The 23,279-nt window shown below is 42.3% G+C and overlaps 2 protein-coding genes across 2 annotated transcripts; both read left to right on the forward strand.

Moving 5' to 3' along the window:
• The first annotated feature begins 14,227 nt into the window (after positions 1-14,227).
• LOC126335811 (uncharacterized) lies at positions 14,228-15,603 on the forward strand. Its single transcript, XM_049999276.1, has 2 exons — positions 14,228-14,252; positions 15,168-15,603. The coding sequence occupies exon 2, from the start codon at positions 15,193-15,195 to the stop codon at positions 15,601-15,603; it is 411 nt and encodes a 136-aa protein (XP_049855233.1). The 5' UTR covers positions 14,228-14,252; positions 15,168-15,192.
• A 72-nt stretch (positions 15,604-15,675) lies between these two features.
• Positions 15,676-17,562, forward strand: LOC126335812 (uncharacterized). Its single transcript, XM_049999277.1, has 2 exons — positions 15,676-16,032; positions 17,155-17,562. Exons 1-2 carry the CDS (start codon positions 15,676-15,678, stop codon positions 17,560-17,562), a joined length of 765 nt encoding a protein of 254 aa, XP_049855234.1.
• Positions 17,563-23,279: the final 5,717 nt, after the last annotated feature.

The following is a 23,279-nucleotide window of genomic DNA, read 5'->3' on the forward strand; positions in this document are numbered from 1 at the left end:
GTGATAGAGAAATTTTATTCTACAAGTGGCGAATACACCAGGATATCCTGGGGTACGAGGATGGTCCTGTTGTTGCTAAGCGTCTGCAGTGGTGACGCAGCCCAGGTAGCGGTTGTTCAGCCTCTCGAATCGGGTGTGATACTCTCGAGACAACCGTATGCGTTGTTCACTAGTCATTAATATACACTAAAAACAACAGTGGAGACCTGGCAGATTAGGAATGAGATGTGCTGGTTGGAGGATGCCTTTTTGGAATTATACAAGGAGGCACGGGAGAATAATTTATTTAGGGAGGCAAAGGGAGAGTACCAGGAATTATAACAGTGCCTAGTGGCTTGTGTGTTGGTGTCGAAGCGGGCTGAGGAAAGCTAACGTTGTATTTGTAATTATTAAACAGCGCTCCATTTGTCTCCACCAGACGAACTATATCACAGCCTTAGGGAAAAAAAGTATAAATAAGCGACCCTGAAGGCTCAAATGTAATTCAACAGGAACCCATAACGAGCATGTAATGGGATTTAAATGGTATACCCTTAGTTTCCGTAAACGTACAAGGAACTACAGAAGACGTCACGCTAATACCGTCTAATGCCGCCTCTAGAGTGGACAGTGGCTTCAGTTTGGCGAGGAAGAGAGTCCTCAAGTTGCTTCAGGAGTGATACACGTGCTCACTCATTGATGATTGCTGCTAAATTGCGGCAAGCTTTCTCCTCATTACTCCAACCGCTTCTGTGAGAGTAAGGTCGGGTGAATAAGCGGACGAGTCGAGGAGCTATAGGATGAATTAGTGTTCGTCAAACCAGGAAAATACAGTGTGTGTGCTGCCCTGCGAATACTAATTAGAAGATGGGAACATCCGCCGTGTACTCATCACGAAAATGTTGAAGAAGGGGTCTAGAGTTTCTGGAAAACATCCTTGTTCTTTACGGTTAAATGAATGACTGAGCCTAATTGAGTGCACTAAAAACATCCCCAAACCAAACCAAGACCAGTTCTGCCCTGATCTGAACTCTCAAGTCCAATCGTTTAAGACCGCGAGTGAGCACAATTCCTTGCAGACACGTTGGATTGTCTGCGTTGATACACTAACAAGCCGAGCAACTTCATACAAGAGTTAGTCACCGTCGAGGTATTTTTTTCTAGAGAGAAAGAAAAGCTACTGGTACACTCAAAGAAGATGGTATTCCAGCAACTTCCAGAATTTTGACGTGTCCTCCGACGTACACTCATCGTTTCTAGATCGCTTCTTGCTTTTCATATCAATGTCTACGTATTCGTTAGGTTTGAACTGAGTTAAAAGATACTGCGTCACCCTGATGAACAGCGGAGCAGAAGTTCTCTATACCAGCATATGTGACCTATATGAAATAATTGTAAGATTCATATGGAAGAAAACCCTTGCACATTCACTGGAAAATATTCCAACTGTGCCCAAGATGTGCTTCAGAGGAAGTAGTATATCTGGGTCTTTATTTTCTTGAATTGCATGCCTTTCCTGATAGGGAATTATGCAGGCTAACTTCCTAATTTTACCTTCATCAAAAGTCAGGTCCTTACTAGGAGCTCCTGGCCAATACTTGGTATTTAAATCTCGGCACATTCAAGCAACTCAACATCATCTCCTTGAAACAAGTGGTTAAAATATTATAATTTTTTTCTAAGATCTTATTTGTGGCATGGTTTGTGCGCCGAACGCTACTTATGGTGATGTATCTTTTTTTTTTCATTGGCATTAACTGTTGTTTCTATAATTCTCCACAATGACTGATTTTAGCATTTGCCCACTCCACTGCAATTTTCACTCTTATCCGTTTATTGACGGTTAAAATTTACAGCTCAATGTTTTGTTTTCGACACACACCCATTCATGAAATTCTCTCACGCTTCAAGTCGCGTCAAATGGTTCAAAATGTACGAGCTTTCGGCCGAGTACTCCTCTGCCATTGCCAAATGCTGACACTCTCTTGGTTGCTGCTTCCTGCTAAGGAAGGTAGAAGCAATCAAAAGACAGTCACCGCTTGACAACGGCGTAAGATTATGAGATAAATTTATCAGTACATGTCACCACGAAGCCGTGCATTCATATATAATACAGCCGCTAGTTTCTCTCCCAAAAGTTATTTTCCTGAAACAGTGTCCAACATTCGGGATATCGTATTCAGAATCTTTCCTGTCTTAATAAAATTCGACAATTTCTGTTTCTTCAGCCTTCATTTTTTTACTAATCGGCATAAAGGAACTATTTATTGTATTCATGTTGAAGAACGATTGCACGCATTTAAACTGGACTGGTTCAAAGCTGAGATTATGTGAATAAGAATTTATATATTATTATTTACGTAAACCATTCTTATAAACACTAATCACAACAAAATTGTATATAGAAATATTGTGACTTTGCTAGGCACCGAAATGCTAGAGAATTAGTGTCGTATGGTTTAGCGAGGAGCTAGTTTTGGCCTAGAAACAGTAGACATCAGACATGACTATATTTTACCAGCAGAATTTATCATTTTTTTTTGTTGAGACAATAAAATTGTAATGTAAGTATGCTTTCTGATGAAAGTATCGACGTTTAACCGTCTGTAGGCATTAGCGACAGATATAGTGGATTAGCTGAAGAAGCTGGCGCTCAGTCTAAAGATATAACGATGCATACAAAGGCTGACAGCAGCTGGACGAAATAATGGTTTATTTAAAACTCAAGTTGGAAACAACTTCGGTCTAACTAACACTGGTCAAATGCTTGCGTGATTGCGCTGCAGAAAAAATACTTGCGAATCTAACTAAAATGAATAAGTGTATAACATATGTGTTCATGCCATTTGCCTTGTGCCATACTCATTTTTCTGACTTTCCAGATTTTCGATGATTCGGATGACCTACTGCCCCAGCTAATACGGATGAAAGAAGTTAGACTGCGCTTTAGAACGCTAGTGATAACATAATGAATGGCATTACTCTTATTTCTAAATTACTGCTTTGGACATCAAACCTGTTTATACAATACTTCAGCTCCGTTGTTCTAGAACACTCGGACTGACGCAGCTACATCTGAAGAGTGCAGTGACATTGCCTTGCTCAGTAGGCGTTCTTTATCTGCAGCAGATATGAACAGACAAGCAACAGGCTCAACGTCCACTCGTTACTACCGAGTGCTTCCTATATGCAGATACGCACTGTCCGATAAGATGCAGTCCACTGACGCACATGTCACCGGGCCACGGCCTCGGCGTCTGAGCGTTATCTGGCGGGATTACAGGTACCGACGTTGACACCTGCATTGGAAATAGTCATTCAGTCCGATTACCAGCAGTAAGCTATAAGCAGTAAGATTGGCAATATGGAACGTCTGTGCATTGCAGATATTTATGACACAATCGCTCTAATTAGGGAAGAGTTGGTTGCAGACTTCTTTCATTGGAGGTACGCTTATCAAAAAGCAGGTAGGAACTTCAGTTACAGGCAATATGAGTCGTACGTGACCCAAAATAAACAATATTCGTAGAGGAAGAATTGTCGCATTACGTGCAATCATCCCAGCTCAGCCAATAAAATTTTCAAAAGCGGCTGCTAGCTTTCGGATTGGTTGCACTTAGGATCACTATATGTACTTTCATGTTTCTGTTAAGTTGGACCGCCACAAGGACGTCAGTGGATGTAATTCTATAATTTCGAAATAGTTAATAAAATAGAATCAAAGAAATATCTGAATGGGTTATCCGATAAGAGGTTGTAATTATGTAATAGGCGTATTTAAACTGTTTTAGCATGTAATTATCTGAACTGTTTCTTATTTAAATTGTTTTGTTAATTAAATTGCATTGTGTATTATTGAGAAAGAGCGGGAAACCGCGCATAGATACATTTTGAGAAAGAGCGGGAAACAGCGCGCAGTAATACATCTGTAATGGTAGCAGGGACTGTCTGCACCAAAAACCATTGTTGGCGGCGAGACCGCACTTTGGTAGCATTGAGCGTTGGAAGCGAGCAGTTGCGAGTAAGATGTGAGACGAGGCAGTCGTAGCTAGCGAGACATGAGAGGAGGTCGCTGTAAGCGAGGTATGAATTAACACTTTGAAAGAAGCGGTGTGCTCGCCAGCCACTCGCTATATGTAGCGCAATGCTAGTTTTTAAGAATTTTTGTAAAGAACTATGCCCCTTGTAATTGTTTGTCAAGATCGTTCTCAGAATATAGTTATGTAATTTTGATGGAAAATTAGGTATGTAGCGCAACGCTACTTTTTAAGAATTTTTGTAAAGAACTATACCCCTTGTAATTGTTTGTCAAGATCGTTCTCAGAATATAGTTAACTTCTACCAGATTAAATGCATTAAGAATTTTCTATCCCAAAATCATTCACGTAAATGCTTTACGGAATTTATTGTTATCTTAAAAGAAAAGTCTAAACTGAGCTTCAGCTTTTATCAAATCTAAATTAACTTCAACTTAAAGAATTCCAGTCACAAAGTATTATGAAACTCCACCAGCAGCTTATAATTATGTTAAAGAGAAGTAAGTATATTCATTCCACAGTTTGCTGTAGCAGTCAGATGGCGATCCAGTATAAATAATTAAAGGTAAGAATCAGTCTTAATAATTTCAGGTAACGACTGAGGGCCACGGCGACAACACATTTTATGTTTCGTCGTAATAATCAGCAGGTAGTCTTGACAGAGCAGCAGTTAAAAGATTTTAAGAGACGCAGCGTTCAGTCAGCAAGCAAACGTTCATCCAATATTAGACGGGAAGGTTTCAAGGTGAAATAGATCATTAGAATAGATCGAAAATGGAGCTATCCAAGGAAACACATTTTAATCGAAGCTGTAAGTGGCCATGTGTAGGAGATTTGCTTATTTTGATCCAATTGTACTTCATTTTTTCGTGACTAGTTTTTGGTTCACAGCCCCACCCTCAAGCGCTCCTTGATGTATACCGAAAAGTTGTCGGGAAAAGAAATTAAATGCAAAGAAACTAAATGAAAACAAAATGCAGCTATACAACTGCTGTTTCAAAAAGAAATAATTTATCAACAATGAACACAGAAATAGAATTCTGCATCCAAAATAGTGTAGCACACGGAAATCAGAACACTAATCGCTATGTGTGGCATGTGATCACACTTGCTGCCACATAGACTGCACATAGATGTGACATTATGTCAGCAAGCGTGTTGTTGGTCACTAGGACTCGTTAGAGAAAATCACATGATTCATAGTTCAATGACGTTGTTTGTAAACCAAATTCAACCCTCTCCTGCCCCAACTATGAAAAACAGTGCCATAAGATTTAGTATTTGGGAATGATTTTACGAAAGCAACTAAAATCTGAGTAGTGTGTTGTAATACGTATATTTTTTTACTTTATGAGTAAATCACAAGTGGGACTTCTGAACCCCATCAGAAGATATTCATCGTTTCTGATCGAGTTATTTTCATACTGAATCAGTAATATCTGTTTACATTAATTAAAGGAATACGAAACCCGAGTATAAACATCAAATCATTTACAATATTGTACCTATATGTCAGCAGAGCTCAAATTCTTATGACGACGATTCGACAGTCTGTCGCTGACGTCTCTCCTCTCTTTTATGTCTGTAGAAAGTGAATGGAAGTTTTAAGTACTGTCGGGCAGGGAAGGGTTAAGCGTACTTATATTTCTTTTTAGAGTGGTGTGCGATATCGGAATCCCCTCCGCCCCCCCTCGCCTTTCCCTCACTCCCCTCCCCCCCCCCCCCACACACACACTATTGTCTTGTGTACAGAGGCTATGCACTCAGCCACCAGTAAACCCTTTCGACTCGAGACGTGCAAATGTGGTTTTCTGTGACATGAGATGTTGGTGTTGGAGGGATATCCGCTGTTAAAGACAATACCACTACTGCAGAGGCACCTTGGTCCTTGGCTGACGTCGTACAGGTCATGGAGCGAGGTTGCGCTGTGGATAATGGACTTCAGTCGCAGTCAGGAAGAGAGAGATTTAAATTCTATGTTCCGGCTTCCAGGATCAAGTATTCCGTTATTTTCTTAAATTGGTTGAGAAGAATTTCTTGTCCAGTTAGGGATTGTGTTGTGAGTTAGACTGCCTAGTTGCTGACGTTGTGTAAGACGCTCATCTTCGTCGTTCTGGTACAGGTCGACGGCAGACATTTTAAATAAGAGGCTTACGCAGAGCTTAGACGAACTCAGCCAATGTTCAGCCTACTCTCAGTGGTTAAATAGTCTTTTAGTACAGAGACAAACTGCATGTTTGACTTGTAATGAAGCGGTTATTTGAGTGCAATATCGAAGCCGTATGTCTGCTATTTGCAACTGCTGTGACATTTATTGTTTGTATATTCTTCCTGTAGCTGTCAAATGGTTCAAATAGCTCTGAGCACTATGGGACTTAATATCTGAGGTCATCAGTCCCCTAGAACTTAGAACTACTTAAACCTAACTAACCTAAGGCATCACACACATCCATGCCAGAGGCAGGATCCGAAACTGCTCCGTAGCGGCCGCGCGGTTCGTAACTGAAGCGCCTAGAACCGCTCCGCCACTCTGGCCGATCTCTCGCTGTCATTCATTCACAGATAAAAAGTTTATCTGACACTAATTTTATACGAAAAAGCTATTGGAATATAATAACGATAATCAGAATAAAAGAAGTAGATCACAATTATTTTTATTCATACTAAATGGTATTATGATCGATTATGATCTGTAAAAAAAATACATAATTAAGATAATGTATCAGAAAAATGTTAGAATCGGTGCTACAAAAGTCAAAAAAATACAATTTAGTGGCGTTATAATCACCTCAGTTAGAACATATAATTGTTTCTTGTGAAACCAATGCTCATCACTGTAAAAGTTTACATTAGAATTTTGTAATGTTATTAGGTTTTGCCAATGTTATGCTGTCCGACTTTACAACGAGTAGTTGCAGTATAATGAAGACGTACGTATATATTTTACTAATAACATATGTGATTTCTGGGTACTTGCTGTGGTTGGCAATATGGTAATGTATAAATGATATCTCGTGACGAAATTATCTCTGTTGGTGAGGTGACAGTGACGAAGGTGATGATGGATTGAGTTGGCACTGAGCCTGAAGACAACATGACACATATAAAGGCATCAACGCGGCTCAACGAATGATGATTTGCTTTGAACGCAAGTTGTACAAAACTCGATTGAACTTACGCTAGTAAAACAACTGTGTGACGCTTATGTACATTAACGACTTAGTATTGTTGCTCGAAACAATGTTAGTTGTTGTTTCAGTGAATAATAATTCGTATCTTTACGTAAGAAAAAGAGATTGTTTATGGCCTTTGACTTACGTCAAACAATTTTTTTCTCAATTTCCGGATTTTTGATATTCCAGGTGGCCTACAGGCCCTACCTGTTCCTGATGAAAGAGGTTCCAGAGATGTAAGAACCAACAGCCTTACCGTTATTTCCATGTGACTGCTTTGAAAAATTAAACCCTCTCATACAAGATTTCACTCCCATTGTTTAAGAACAGTGGGGAGTGACGTAACTTTGAAATAAAAACGTCTGAGGAGTTCAGTGACATTTACTTGCTTTGTAGGCGTTCCCTATCTCAGCAGATACGAAGAGACAAGCAGCCGGATCAATGTCCACTCGTCAGAACGGATCGCTTTCGAGATGCAGACATGCACTGCCTGATAAGATGCAGTCCACTGACCCACATGTCTCCGGGCCACAGGCGCAGCGCCTCAGCGTAATGTGAAGGCAGACGGGAGTGGAAGTACCGACGTAAATGTCTACATTGGGACGAGTCACTTAACCTCAGTCTACAAAAGAAAGCTATAAGCATTAAGATTAGTAATAGGGAACGTCTGTGCTCTGCAGGTATTTACGACACATGTGCACTAGTAACGACGTCACTTCACCATTGGGCGATTTTATTGTTGATACGCTTAGCAAAAAGTTGTTCAGAATTTAAGCTGCAGACAGTATTAGTACATGTGATCCATAATAAACAATAACCTTTCGATAAGAATAGTCGCATTACAGGTACAAGTTCACACGAAATTTAGTTGTATAAGATGGCTTTAAGGAGGGTTGTACGGAAGCTTCATGGGACAATGAAGGTAAAAGTATGTGTAACCGTCCAGATACGTATGCGATTCCATAATTCTATTTCTATTTCAGTTAGAAGCAATTTGATCAAATAGAGTTTGTAATATGACTGTTCCTATCTTAAGCAAAATAAACAGTGGTTGCCGCTTAGTTCCTAGAAGGAGTGATAGGAACTGGGTGGCGACTGGAACGTTGGAAATTATAATGACATCTGTTGAACTTAAATGTAATATTCCGTATCCTTCGAGAATGTACAAAAGATGAGAAAAACATATTAAATCAACGAAAGCACTCTGATCTAAAGAGACATGTCATAAAATTCTTAAGCAGTATGCAACATATGGTAAAGCCACACGCTCAAGAAAAACTTGAGGTATAAGAATATGATTAAGTCGCCTATTATGCTACGTCGGTCGAAAAATCACTCACTACGTAACTCAGGGACATGGAAAATGTCACAGCCACTATATGCAAAACAGCTTCACTGATTCGACATTTGAAGAGGCAGCCTATGGGTAAATTCGAAAGTAAACTTCGACATATCATAAAATCATAACTGGACTCTCATAAGACACAGTCTGTGCAGTTTTCAGACAGAGAAGTACCACAAAATCGAACATTTCAACCTACTGTTTATAGAAAAATGGCTAGCAAAAAATACTCTACGTACCGTCTAGAGAGAAAGATCAGAAATTTGTTTAAGAACTGCAAACATCATCCCTTCTATAGCGTATAGGGAGAAAGGGACAGTGTAATGCCATATATTCACTTTGGAGAGTATGCAGCTCAACGTACCACCACGTAAATGAACACAAAAAACAACCATAATTTACTGCTTATTCCCACGAAGCATGCTTCATTGCATCCATAAGCTACCGATTTAGCGACGACCACAAATCGCTGGCTAGTGGTCAGTGAAACGGAATCATCTACCACAGCCTCTTAACTTTCAACCTTAAATTTAGTATAATAATGACTGCACATCAAAACAGTATAATTGAGCCCCACATTCCTACAGTTTAACCAGTAATAACCAAGATATTCAATCAACACTTTATCCGGAGGTTTCTTTTACCATCGGCGATCAAAACAATTCCAAAGAGCCCTTTATCCACTGTGTTGGCAAGTCATGGGATAGCTCCTAACAGCGTGTCCGATTTCGTTTTGCCCAGCGTTCCGCAGCAGCTCGACGTGATACGCACTCAGCAAGTCGTTGGAGAATCCCTGCAAAAATACTGAAAGATGCTGCCTCTATAGCCGTGCATATATGAGAGAGATTACCGCTGCATGAATTTGTACACCAAGTGACAACTCAATTTTGTTCATTAAACGTTCGACTGGATTCATATCAGGTAATCTGTGTGTGAAATCATTCGCTCGAAACATCCAGAACGTTCTTCAAAGCAATCGCGAACAATTGTGGTCCAGTGATATGTCGTACGGTCATCAATAAAAATTCCATTGTTGTTTGGGAACATGAAATGGTCTCCAGGTGGTCAAACATAATCAATTCCAGTAAATGATCGGCTCAGTTCTATCAGTGGACCCATTCTATTCCATGTAGTTACTGTAAGTAGGCTGTTTACGTTTTCTTACTGGTAACACCACGAAGCGCTCTCTATGAAAAATCACTGGCTGTGCCGTGTGCAGTCTGTGGCTGGTTTGCATTGTTGTCTGCCATTGTAGTGTTGGGCAGCTGCAGCTGGATGCTAACAGCGCGTAGCTTTGCGAAGTTGGAGGTGAGCCGCCAGCAGTGGTGGACGTGGGGAGAGAGATGGCGGAGTTTTGAAATTTGTAAGAATTGGTGTCATGAACTGCTGTATATATTATGTCTATTAAGGTAAATACATTGTTTGTTCTCTATTAAAATCTTTCATTTGCTAACTGTGCCTATCAGTAGTTAGTAAGTTCCGAAGTTTGAATCTTTTAGTTAGCTGGCAGTAGTGGCGCTCGCTGTATTGCAGTAGTTCGAGTAACGAAGATTTTTGTGAGGTAAGTGATTTGTGAAACATATAGATTAATGTTAGTCAGGGCCATTCTCTTGTAGGGATTACTGAAAGTCAGATTGCGTTGCGCAAAAAAAGTTTGTGTGTCAGTTTAAGCACAGTCGTGTACAATTGTTCTAAGGGGACGTTTCATTACCACCAGCTTGAACAGTGCCCTCATTGGCAACTTGGGTCCGTGGCTTCGAGGGGTCTGCGCCACAGTCGAACCCTATCGTTAGCTCTTAACAACTGAAATCTGGACTCATCTGACTAGGCCACGGATCTAACAGACAAGGCCACGACACCAGCAGAGGCGCTGTTAGAAAAGGCACTTGCGTCAGTTATCTTCTGCCACAGCCCGCTAACGCAAATTTCGCCACTCTGTTTTAACGTGTACGTCCGTAGTACGTCTCTCATCGATCCCTGCTGTCAGTTCACGCAGTGTTGTTTGTCTGTTATCACTGACAGCTCTAAGCAAACGCTGCTGTTCTCAGTCATCAAGTGAAAGCCGTCGGCTACTGAGCTGTCTGTGGTGAGAGGTAATGCTGAAATGTGGTATTCTCGGTGCAATCTTGACAATGTGGCTCTTGGAATATTGGATTCCCTAATGATTTGCGAAATGGGATGTCCCATGTGTCTAGCTTCAACCACAATTCCGCGTTCAAAGCCTGTTAATTCCCGTCGTGCGGTCATAATCTCGTCGGCCACCTTTTCACAGCAATCATGTAAGTACAAATGACAATTCCGCGAATGCACTGCCTCTTTATACTTTACGTATGCCATCTATATATGTACATACCGCTATCCAATTACCCAAAGCATTCGAAGCAGTTCTTGATAAACGACTTTAGATAAAAATCATCCATGATTTCGCTTTATGACAATGCCTTTAGACACCCTCAGAAGATGTTACCAGCTTTTAAAGTATTGTCACCGAATTTACGTACCTTCACTCGAGCTGAGTGCCGAGGTGTCCTGATACCCTGGCGTCCTTCCCCTCATATTCACGCTGACAGCCTGCTAGGTCTTTGTCCCCAACGGTTCCTTTTTCCCCAGCGAGAGGCAAACAAATAGCAGTTATTTCTCCGATCAAATTGACCTATCACATCTAACTATTTGTTCCACATTGTGTTGACGTATTAATAACTAGCGAGATTCATAATCATTTAAATTCAGCTGACAGACTTGTCAAAAGCGGTAGACTCAGGAATAATAGAAAATGAATTGATAAGTATGGATGGCAAACATACTGGGTGGTCAGTAAAAGCCGGACAGGTTAGGTAATGATAAGAAATAATTACTAAGAAAAACTGCGATACGTTGCGCCGTGTCCGATTTAGTAAGCCAGTAAGATCGTTGCGGGTGCGAACTGAAGCACTTACATGCGCTAAAATGCAGTAATGCAGAGACATCTGTGGTTCCATGAGTTACAACTTGTTGAAATGCTCATTACCAGTTAAAACTCGCCTTTTTCGGATGGTAATGAGCAAAATGTTATGTCTGAGGAAACCATAGAAAAACCACGTTTGACGACATTGCTTAACATTGCACGTGCAGTTACTTGATTGGCTAATTTCAAAGGCAATTAACGTATCAGTTTTTTTCCTTACCATTATTTCTCAGCACAGTCTACCTTGCAATACCCTTAAAACTCTTCAGCCTGTTTATGGTCACCATGTATATGAGTGGCCAGTCTCCTGACTGGTTGTTGGTATCCCCCAAGCGTCCTTTCCCATGCCAAGCTCCACATCTTGGAGTAGCACTTACACTCAAAGTCCTTCACTACTTGTTTGACATAGTCCAGTCTGTCTTGCCCTACAGTCTTTTCTTTCTACAGTTGCCATTGCTACAATGGAAATTATTCCCTGACATCATAACACATGTCTTATCACCCTGGCCCTTCGTCTTTTCAGTGTTTTCCACATATTTGTTTCCTCGCCCCTTCGGTGGAACACCTTGTCATTTCTTACAGTTAATTAAATTTTCATCGTGGTTCTCTAGTGTCTTATCTCAAACGCTTCGATTTGGCACATCTCCGGTTTCTCCCCGCTAGACAACTAATTTCCAAACGAATTTGATTTTCCTAAATTTCAACTTCCTTATTTTGGATCCTAGAAGACGTCTCTTTGTGATGAATGCCCTCTTTGCTTGTACCAGACAGCTTCTTATACCCTCTTTGCTCCGTCCGTCATATGTAATTTTACATCCATAAGATAGAAGCACTTCACATTGTCTACTTCGTACTCCCCAGTTTTGACGTTAAGTTTATCACTATTATTAGTCCTACAACTCATTAGCATTGTCTTTGTGTGGTGTATCCGGTTTCCACATTCCGCGTACATTTGTGTGTTAATTTCATCAACAGGTCCTGTAATTCTTCCTCAGTTTCAGTGATGATAGTAATGTTGTCAGCGAATCGTATCACAGAACAAAGAGTGTCGAATACACTTTTCAGAAGTAGTGAGAGGTCAGTGGGGCATCTCATAGGATATCGATCAGAAGGAGAATTGAGAATGGAAGGAAGAGTGAGTGGGATGACCAGGTGAAAGTTTCCATGTGTGAAAATCGTGACTGAAGTATTAGCACAACTCATGAGGCGACACAGGACGACAAAAGACTGTCGCTTGACAGCGGGCCCACTGACTTTCTCTTCGCCGCGCTGTCAGCGAATAAATCGAGAAACTGAGAAATGACACTGTACGAACTGCACGCTCTGTGTACACCCAGTAGCACCGACGGAGAGATGGTTAAGTAGTAGAACAGGAAATATTTAAGTCGGATATTTCCCAACTAGTAGCCACATAGGGTGATGACGCCGATAGTAAAATGTCTTCCCCATTCTAAAATCCTCGGTTTTTGCACTTCTAAACCAACCTCTATCATTGCTGTCTTTTATCACCTTACTTAAGATATGTAGATTTAGATTTCTCGTTAATACTGAACTTGCGTCATGTTAAACGAAACAGATTTTTTACGCTCAGCTTCCTCCAAATTTTGTGCAATCCGATACTGTGAAGAGAAGCTGACTGATAAATCTTTACAGCAGCTGGTGTATCGATAAGCAGAGCTAAGCGTGAAGTTTATAATAGTTCCAAAGTCAGACCGTTGGTGAAAGACCAACAAGAAAATCTTTGGAAGTATTTTGCCTATGAAAAGTCAATGAACGGATCGAGACCTTATATCAAACCTCTCATTTTGATGTTCAAAGGGAAAGATAGAACGTTGAAATACAGCAATCTACACTTAAATGTGTATATAGAAGTGATTATTCTACTACCATGTGAAATGTTTAGTGCCGCAGAATATCACAAATGAGGAATATTTAATTAACCACCGTCGATTTTGAAAAAAAAATGAAATGTGAAGATCGTATGGCATTGATGGCCAGGAATCCCCGTCTGGGAACGTTCGGTTTCCAGTCGGAAGACTCTTCAGTTGACGCTACAATGGGCATCTTGGCGAGTCGATGACGCTCAAATAATGAGGAGGACAATATAAGACTCAGTCCACGAGCCGAGAAAGTCTCCGACTCAGCTGGGAATCGAATCTGGCCCTGCTGCGTGACATTCAGACGTGCAGACTAGTCAGATAAGGTGGCGGACATTGAAAAACACTTTAAAATATTCAGTATGAGCAGCGCTCCTACTACGTTTTAACTTTAGTAAGCTGTGATAGTACCCTATCAACTCTCACAATTATCTAGAATCTGTCCACCTATCCACAACATGGATGAATTTCTGAGCGGTTTTCTTGGCACTAGCTAACTTTCTAAGACGAGTGACTGTTTGTCTTGAAGTGATACAAGTGGGATATTTGCACAGGATGTCATAGAAATCAATGGGGTATGTTACTGCAGGTCAAGGAACTCTTGGGATAAAGCAGCTGCAGTGACAGCAGTACTGAGTGGTATAATTCGGACTACGAATAGGCAGATAACATCTTTTAGATTAGATCTGCCAATTACACCATTGTCTGTATACACGATTTTAGCGGTTGCGTGAACTTGGAAACTAATCAGAAGAAGTCAGTGTATCTTCCAAGGACAGAAATTATCAACCTATCAGCCAACAGATAAACCAACAGCACATTTATTATATATACGAGCAACAGCATATTGGAAGCATCAGTCATAGGCAGAGAATCTCGAGCGCGCTACTTGCTTACCAGGTGAGTGAACGTACTTTGTCACAGATCGAATACGTCTTTATTGGCTGCTTAAGCGTGGCTTGCAATGATGACATCAGAGTGACATACAGACAATGAGTCTCTTTTAGGAAACTCGTGTAAATTCATTAGGTGTTCTTCTTGTGCGGTCTCAGATTGTCTATAGAAACTCTCGCAGCATGAACTATATCGTTAGAGGCAAATTATGGCAAGGTTCATACCTCTCGGTTACGCACAGTATCTTACCCCACTTTTTGCCAACTAGGCTATGTGGCCTATTTAATGACGTTTTCATCCATGAGATACCAAATTCTAATCTTTCTTCTTCTTGCAACAATATATTTTAGATGGTTGCAGATTCTGCCATTGTAATTTATCAGTGAAACACTTTTCAATTCAACATTATGTTGTGCTTGTAGCCTTCTTAGTTCATAAACGTGTTACTCAAATCAGTGACACTATTTAACACCAGAAAACACCTTTCGTTGAAGAGAGTGTAGTTCCCCTTCAATAATAAGCTAGTAGATGCTAGAAGATTTTGTAATGTAGTACCTTGGCAGAATGCTGTAGACTGCATTGACATGTCTTATAATTAGTAAAGAGTACTGATTTGAGATAAGATACAAAGAACTACGTGGCACAATTTGGCTGAAAGAGAATTTGGCAGATAGGACACACCCGCAGCACCATGGAATAGTCGATTTGGTAATGGGTGGAAGTCTGTAGCCCAAAAATTACAGAGGGAGAGCAAGTCTTTTGCTGTAGCAAGTGGGTTCAAATGGTTGTACTGTAGTTTACAGTAGTTATCCAGAGATGAAGATATTTTTACCGACTAGGCTAACACCTAAGTGTTCTTTGGGTTGACTGTCACATCAAGAGCAATATGGATTAGTAGTGAAGATTATGTTTTACTTCCAGGTACCTGAGCGGAACACCGGCAGACATGGTGCTAGAAATAGTAGAGAAGGAATCCCATCCTGACTGGGCCAGCAGCAAGTTCCTGGTCAGAGCCTTCAAACAGGCAGGCTTCGATGTGGTGGAGGACAGCATCCAGCTGAAGAACGCCTGCAGCGGCGGGGGTGGCTTCATGAGCGAGACACTGCTGTTGCGGGGGCGGACACTCAAAGGAGACGCGGCCAGCCTGGTGGTGAAGGTGTCTCTGCAAAGAGGTGGGGACGGTGCGCTCAGCTCCGACGGGCTGTTCCGGAGGGAGAGCGTGCTGTACACGAGGACTCTGCTCACGGCGGAGACGGCGCTGAAGGCTGCTGAAGGTGGCGCGTGGCGGCCGCTGTGGCCCGCCTGCCCAGGTGTGTTCGGAGGCGGGCTCGGCTGCCTGCTGCTGGAGGACGTGTAGGCCGCGGGCTTCCGCAAGGCCCCCAGTGCCGCCTCGGCTCGCGGGCTGGATCTGGACCACTGTCTGGTCGCCATGCGTGGGCTGGCGCGCCTCCACGCTGCCACCACGAGAAATGCGCTCCAGGACGCCCTAGTCGAACCCCTGCTACGAGAGTCCGTCTCTTTTGGCTCTAGTCAGATCCCGCTGCTTCAGTCGCAAACCAAGACGACCGTCCTCAAGATGGCTCAAATACTGAACCGCTACCCGTGGTTCCGGAGGTATAAGGACAAGTTCTTGCAATTCGCTGACACAATGCTGTTGCGAGCTGTTGAAGCCGTTAGTAGCTGCGACAACAAACTCACTGTCATGCTGCACAGGGACTTCCAGAAGAACAATATGATGTTCCAGTACTCAAACGAAGAGCTCGAAGTCATATTCTACGATTATCAGGTAATAATCAAATTTTATTTGAGGTCCAACCCATCTGATAATTCTGATAATGTACTAAGCGTATCCCAAAAGTTGTAAGTTAATAATGCAAATGTCACCTTCCATGTGGTGTGTAGGAGATCCAAGGAAACGTGCTGTTCAATAGGGCTAATGTAATACGAAATTAGTAGGACTGAATATACAGTTCACCAACATTCTTTACTTTCCTTCTCATATTTCTTTACTGGGCTGTATAATAAATAGTAATCTTCTCTGTCTCGCTTGGTACTGAGCAAGAGACATGTATTGGTGCTAATATTTACTTTCTCTATTTGTTTCTCCATATATGCAATAATGGTGTCTTAGTGTGATCGTGATCATAATACCTAAAACTCGTTAGTTCAGTCGATCATAAATGGAATAAACTGTATTGCTGCTTTCTATTTTTGATATAATATTGACGACATCATTTAATGCTCTGTATACTCATCCGACTGAACGGTTTTTGGACTTTTTCCACTGTGGTGGAGAAGTCCGTTTCGTATGCCTTACACCAATGACAGAATGGGGAAGCTGTTTTTAAAAAATCTACACTCTTCTCTGGAACTGTTTAATTACCTCCCATGTTTCTTCAGCCAAAATAGAGGTTATCGTTCTGGGCCCTGTCTCACTTCTCATGTTTTTTGTAATTCTGTGAATACTGCTTGTGCCTGTGTGACTTCTTCAGTGGAATTCATATTCGAGGGAAACAGATTACAAATCCCTCTTTTGGCCATTCTGATTTGCATTTCCTCAGGTGTCCAAATATTATTTCAGGCTCATGCTGGGACAGATCCTTAAACAGGCAAAGCTTTCTGCCTTTCTTCTTCATCAAACATCGGAGCTGACAGTTGATGTGGTATTAAATTGTGTCGTTTCATACATTCAATAGCAGAAAAACTAAGAGGTGGTCACAGTGCAGACTCTATGTGCGAGTGCAGCGACCCATATTTATTTGTCGAGATGTGGAATCCAAAAGATCCTTTAGAGTGTATATTGGGAAATGTTTCTTACGTTGTTATGTTCTTCTTATTTCCTTTCTTGAAACAGAAGGTTGTATCTTGTGATAGTCAGTGATTAATTCATTACTGTTGGATTTTTCAGGGAGCCCATATCGGATCTCCAGCGGAGGACCTGCAGTACTTTCTGCACACGAGCACCAGCCTGGAGGTGCTGCAGCAGCACACAGACCTGCTGCTGTCTGAGTACCACAGCACCCTGCAGCACACGTTGCGCGCCCTGGGGCTGCAGCAACAGGCGGACGCCTACCCGCTGGAGCAGCTGAGGACGGAGATGCAGCAGCTGGCACCAGTAGGGGTCTTCTGCACCTACAACCTGCTGCCTGTCATGCTCAACCTAGAGGCAGTCGATTTCGACCTCGATACATCGTCACCCAACTATGCTGCCAATGTGGACAAGTTATTAGAGAAATGCTACACAAATCCTGAGTATTTGTCCTTTGCCGAGTACTTGACGCCATTTTTTGAGAAGAACAGTCTTCTAGAAAGTTGAGTCTGAGCATTAGTGTTTCCTGGTGTAACAGATCTGAGAAAAAAATTGACAGCGTATTGTAATTATTCGCAATGTTCTGAATTCAATAAAGAAATGTATGAGAATTAAGAGGGTGTGACTGGTTTCTTTATTTTTTTGGCTGGATTAAATGTAAAATAGTCCCATGTTATCAATGGTTTCTGTATTATTTGAAGATTTCATTGAACCAGAAGGAAAATTTACCTGTCAACTAATGAAGATGTGCTGTGTAATGCAATATACTATGTTACCATTAAAATTCAATACAATAAATTTGCATAGCGGTTTTCAGTTGTATTTACTGCTTGCATCTTTTGTGGTGGCTTGTGTGTCCTGTTAACATTGTAGCTGGTATCATGCTAACGTTAACAAAAATTTTAGAATTTCCACGTTACTTGGATTCTTATTAACTGTCACAAGAAATGCATAGATGATATGACACCTGCTGGCTATTCATGCTGTGGTTTTGTTACGAAACAGTTACAATTTTCACGATATCATGGTTTGTTCTACAATGAAAAATAACGTCAAAGCACACTAATTTCTCCTACGGTCTCTGTAGGAGGACTACACAGTCAGGATTTATTAAATCCTGAAACGTGGGGGGTGGGGGGTGACGAAGACACTACTTCCACCAATATGGCACGCAAAAAGTGCAGACACACTGTCTAATAAAAAAAAGGAATCGTATAGAAGATGAAGAGGAAACGAAATGCAACTTCGTGGGTTGAGAGGGTATTTGATGTTACTTCAGTGCTTGTAAAATCGAATCTAATTTGCGAAAAGCTTGGCAGCATGAATCCCTCTCCCCCTTGTCCAGGATGCATGTACTGATTCTGTTAGGACGAGTATCGGAAAGCCGTTGTACACTTTCTTCAAGCAAATGGGGCCACACTGTCAAACCTACTCCCTGATATCCACCATACTGTATTAGGATGTATTAGGATGGAGTTGATATTCAAGCTGGTCGGAAACATGTCCTGTCTTGGAAAGATCTGGGGGTTCGGCTGTTCATGAAGATCAGGCAGACAATTTACATACTCAATTACCATGTGTGGACGAACATTACCGTCTTGGAAAACGGGAGCGTGGTACTGTTTGCAAGAGAGCTAATACATCAGAACGGAGTTCGAGACGTACTGTTAGGCCATCAGGTTTGCCTGAAGTACTGTCACCCATGAACTGAAGTCATACTCGATGGCTCCCCACGTCATGATCCCAGGGTCAAATCTTTTGTGCCTCTCCAAAACATTGGAATAGTGGTACCTTACACCATAACCACCCGAGACAGTGAAGAACCACGATTCAACGCTGAACGCATTTATCAGGAGACCATGCATTCCAGAAACCGCTCTACTCCAAATGTAGCCACTTTTGGGGCTGTATTAATGGCAGCCTAGCATGGGATGGTAATTCTCTATTCCGGCTGCTGCTAATCCGCAGTCAGTGGTGTAAGACGGTACAGAATGTAGCAGAGAGTCTATCAGTAGTTCATTTATGACAGATGTGAAGGGGTTGCAAAGAGCCTTGTGCACAATTTGGCGATCGACAGGAACACTGATGACGACCATGTGTTACCCTCATGTGCTAATCCAGTCCGACTTTGGGCCAATGTCACATCTGAAGCCCGATGAATCTGGTAGTGCTTGATTCGACCAGCCAGAGAAATGGAGTTTCAGAATCTCTGTCGGGTGCTGATAATGCTGTCTCATACGATTCACGGGATCTCCGTGTCCTTTACACTGATAACTCATCATCGAACACTGTTAACACCCTTTATACAGCACACTGGGCCTGGTTACAACAATAAACGTTGTACCTCAAGCAGATAATTGCAAATCTGTAATCATTTACATACCCGCCGATAGAGTGTAAGTGAACAAAGTTGCATTAACATCTGACTATGACTTGCTTCGCTTTTCTTGTCACGCAGTGTAGAAGTGGTAGTGGCAGTTAAAGATGAACGTGGAGAGAGGTCTGTCATTTCTACGGCAGTGCTGGGTAGCCGTGCGGTCTTAGGCATCTTGTCACGGTTCACTCTGCTCGCTTCCCCCCCCCCCCCAACCCCACCCCCTCGTAGGTTCCAGTCCTCCCTCGGGCATGGATGTGTGTGTTGTCCTTAGCGTAAGTTAGTTTAAGTAGTGCGTAAGCATAGGAACCAATGACCTCAGCAGTTTGGTCCCATGGTCCTCACAACAAATTTCCAATTTCATTTGTAGGCCCACATGCAGTGATCATCAACAGTGTTTTTATGAGTTGCTATTGCACTAACGTACATGAAAACTGAAACGTCTAATGGAAGGATTGTCATCAACATCGTTCCTTATTTGACAACCACTGCGTGACAATACTTTTCCACCCATTGTGATATTCATCCATACACATCTACGTTGTTCCTCCATGGATTTTAATTTGATCTTAAACGATCATCTCAAATTTTTCTTATCACTTACAATTCAGAAGATATCTTCATTGTTCCATAATCATCGATTTGTTTGGTTACATATCGCGCCTAGGTCCAATTTATTTTTATTATGGTCAGAATAAAGTCTTTCATTACCTTCTACTCAGTAATCTACTTGCTTGTTTTTCCATCGGTTGTTGGTTCCCAGAGTACACCTCTCCTCTGTTTGCTGAGTAACTCTGATACTAAATAGTCTCTGCATAAAGGCAATACATACTGTTTCCATGAATTGTGTGAAAAACAGAGAGAAAACTTAGTTTTGAAAACTCTAATGTACAAAAGCACTCAAAGCAGCTTTTTCTCATACGTTTATTTATTATTCTGCTTATATGGTTACTGGGTGCAAGCTGCCCTAAAAATGGGATGTCATCCATTGCTTTTATGTCTTCAGTATCAATTTCAGCAATTCTATTTAAGTTTGTCGTTTATACTTTACTTTAAACTGGTTGTGGTCGGTTTTTAAGTATATTTTCCGACTTTTCCTATGATACTTTTATATTTGTTGTTCAATATTATGTACACTAGATGATGATAGAGATGTTGTTTGGTTTGTGGGTCGCTCAACTGCGCGGTTATCAGCGCCCGTACAACTTCCCAACCGCCGCTCAGTGCAAACCCGCCACTTTCAAGAACGGTGATGAAATGATGAGGTCAACACAAACACTCAGTCATGTCGAGAGAGGTAAAAATCGCTGAACCCGCCGAGAATCCAACCCGAATCACCATGCTCGAGAAGCGAGAACGCGACCGCGAGTCTACACGCTGCAGACTATGTACACTAGAGGCCATCAGTACATCATCAGCAAACTGAAGACGGTTCAGATATTTCATGGTAAAGGTACTTGACTTAATCTAACTTGAACTAACTTACGCTAAGGACTCGATCCTCCGTCGGAGAGAGCCGCGAGAACCTTGGCAAGGCCGCCCAAGAACGTATGTCCACCCCGCTCGACGATATGAATCTATAATAAAACCATTATTTTGCCTGAATTCCAAATAGATTTAATCATGTGTCCTTATGTGTTTCACCCACTGACTATCTTGCATGGAGTGTTTTCCTGCGCCGCGATAAATAAATACAGGCGTGGATTTGAGGAGTTTTTGTAAATTTCGGGCAGCTTTGGCTGGAAGGTAGTAGTTAAGGTACCGATTATCACATCGGATGGCAGGCGCTGGCAATGTTGATATTTAGCAAACGATTCCGCGAGGCAGGTTTACGACACTGCTCACAGGCGGGAAAGCACGACCCAGCGGGCACTGTATATACGTGTGAAGTAATCAGGGCAGGACCCATGGGTTGGAGTTACAGTAGCGCATAGTGACCTGTGTGTAGGTACCAAAGCGGACTGTGGAAAGGTGACGTAATTATTGAAGAGCACTGCACTTGTCCTGTTCAGAGGCTATACGTCAGAGCCGTAGAGACAAGACGTTTAAATAAACAAGCCCAGTGAATCCTGGAGTGTCGGCGGTGGGGGTAGGGGGGACGTATTCGTGTCGCCATTCTGTCCGCATCTAGAACCAGAGAGAAAGATGCTCGTGTAAGTTGTGGTCATACGGAGCAGTAGGAGGCACTCTTAATCCAGACTGACTTCCCCGTAACTCTTAATGCGACTGACAGCGACTTCGTTTACGAGCCTGTAACTAAATTCCAAATTTCTCTGTGTCATGCCCTCAAACGGCTGTCTAAACGCTTGCACGTATTAAGTTAAGGCAGAAACTGTATCTATGGTAATAGCACATGTTTCCACTATTTTGCGTACACAACTTCCACTTTAATTCAACTGATATTTTTTTACAAAAAAGACAAGACATTTAACCTGACACAAAAAAGTAATCTCAAATTAATTCCTCTGGCGAATCATTACCCATCTACAGTCAGTACTACTACACAGCTGACTACTAAGCCTAATTACCGAACGAACAGCTGCTACAGCTCAGATACACGGCGACCGGTGCCTAGGCGAATTGCAAAATGGACACCTCAACGGCACTAAATTATCATGAACACCATTACATCAAAACAAAGATTTGTCCTCCGGCCACTGTGGCCAAGAGGGTCTAGACGCTTCAGTCCGGCACCGCCCTGCTGCAGGTTCGAATTCTGCCTCGAGCATCGATTTGTGTGAGGTCCTTAGGTCAGTTAGGTTTAAGTAGTTCCAAGTCTAGGGGACTGATGACCTCAGATGTTAAGTCCCATAGTGCTCAGAGCCATTTGAACCACAGATAAGTCGACAGGTTCCTGTGGCTACATAAATGTAGCTCTAAACATCGTGTACCCTAGATCACACAGCTAACTCGGACAACGAGGGTAAACAGGAAAAAATAATATAAATAAAACTTAGACATACCGCACCACACTGTGCTGAGCGGTACCACGCAACGTATGTCAAGTGACAGAGTCTCACTCACCGTAACCAACTCTCACACCATATAGTATTGAACGTGTACGAACACTTCCCGACAAAACGTATCGGAAAATCTTACAGCCCCTGAGCTCAGGGGCTGCAATATGTAAAAACGACCGAGAGAAATGGTTTGGGAGATAGGGTTGATTCACTTGAAGGCGTCCAGAGAAACACCAGCAAGTGTGTCACTGACTTTATTGCATCGAAGGTGGCGTGTGCCAATGTCGACGGAAATCCGCTGCATCGCCGCCCGACCGGCCAGACTTGCAGACATAGCACTAAGGGCCCACCGCGCCTATGGCTGCGACGGTAGCCCAGGAATCGGCTGACTGCTCCCTCAGGTGCAGCTCGAGGACCTCACGTAGAGAGGCGAAGAGAAACAGCCGACCTCCTTCGTTTGTAGTGAGCCGTAACACCTACAGCGGTCCGCCCAGGGCATCTCAGTCAGTGACTGCAGACAGCTCTACACCCACGAAGCCGCGATTGGTAGCGCTGATTAATACTTTCTCGGGCCAGGCAACAGAGTACGTCACGATTTTCTTTAAGGATTTAGTGACGCAGCTGGGGCGTATGGGTGGTCAAATGAAGTAACACTGTATGTTGCTAATATGCGTTTGGCGCTGGACACCAAAGCATGTACACTCCTGGAAATTGAAATAAGAACACGGTGAATTCATTGTCCCAGGAAGGGGAAACCTTATTGACACATTCCTGGGGTCAAATACATCACATGATCACACTGACAGAACTACAGGCACATAGACACAGGCAACAGAACATGCACAATGTCGGCATTAGTACAGTGTATATCCACCTTTCGCAGCAATGCA

Source organism: Schistocerca gregaria, chromosome 2, assembly GCF_023897955.1.
Source record: "Schistocerca gregaria isolate iqSchGreg1 chromosome 2, iqSchGreg1.2, whole genome shotgun sequence".
Taxonomy (NCBI): domain Eukaryota; kingdom Metazoa; phylum Arthropoda; class Insecta; order Orthoptera; family Acrididae; genus Schistocerca; species Schistocerca gregaria.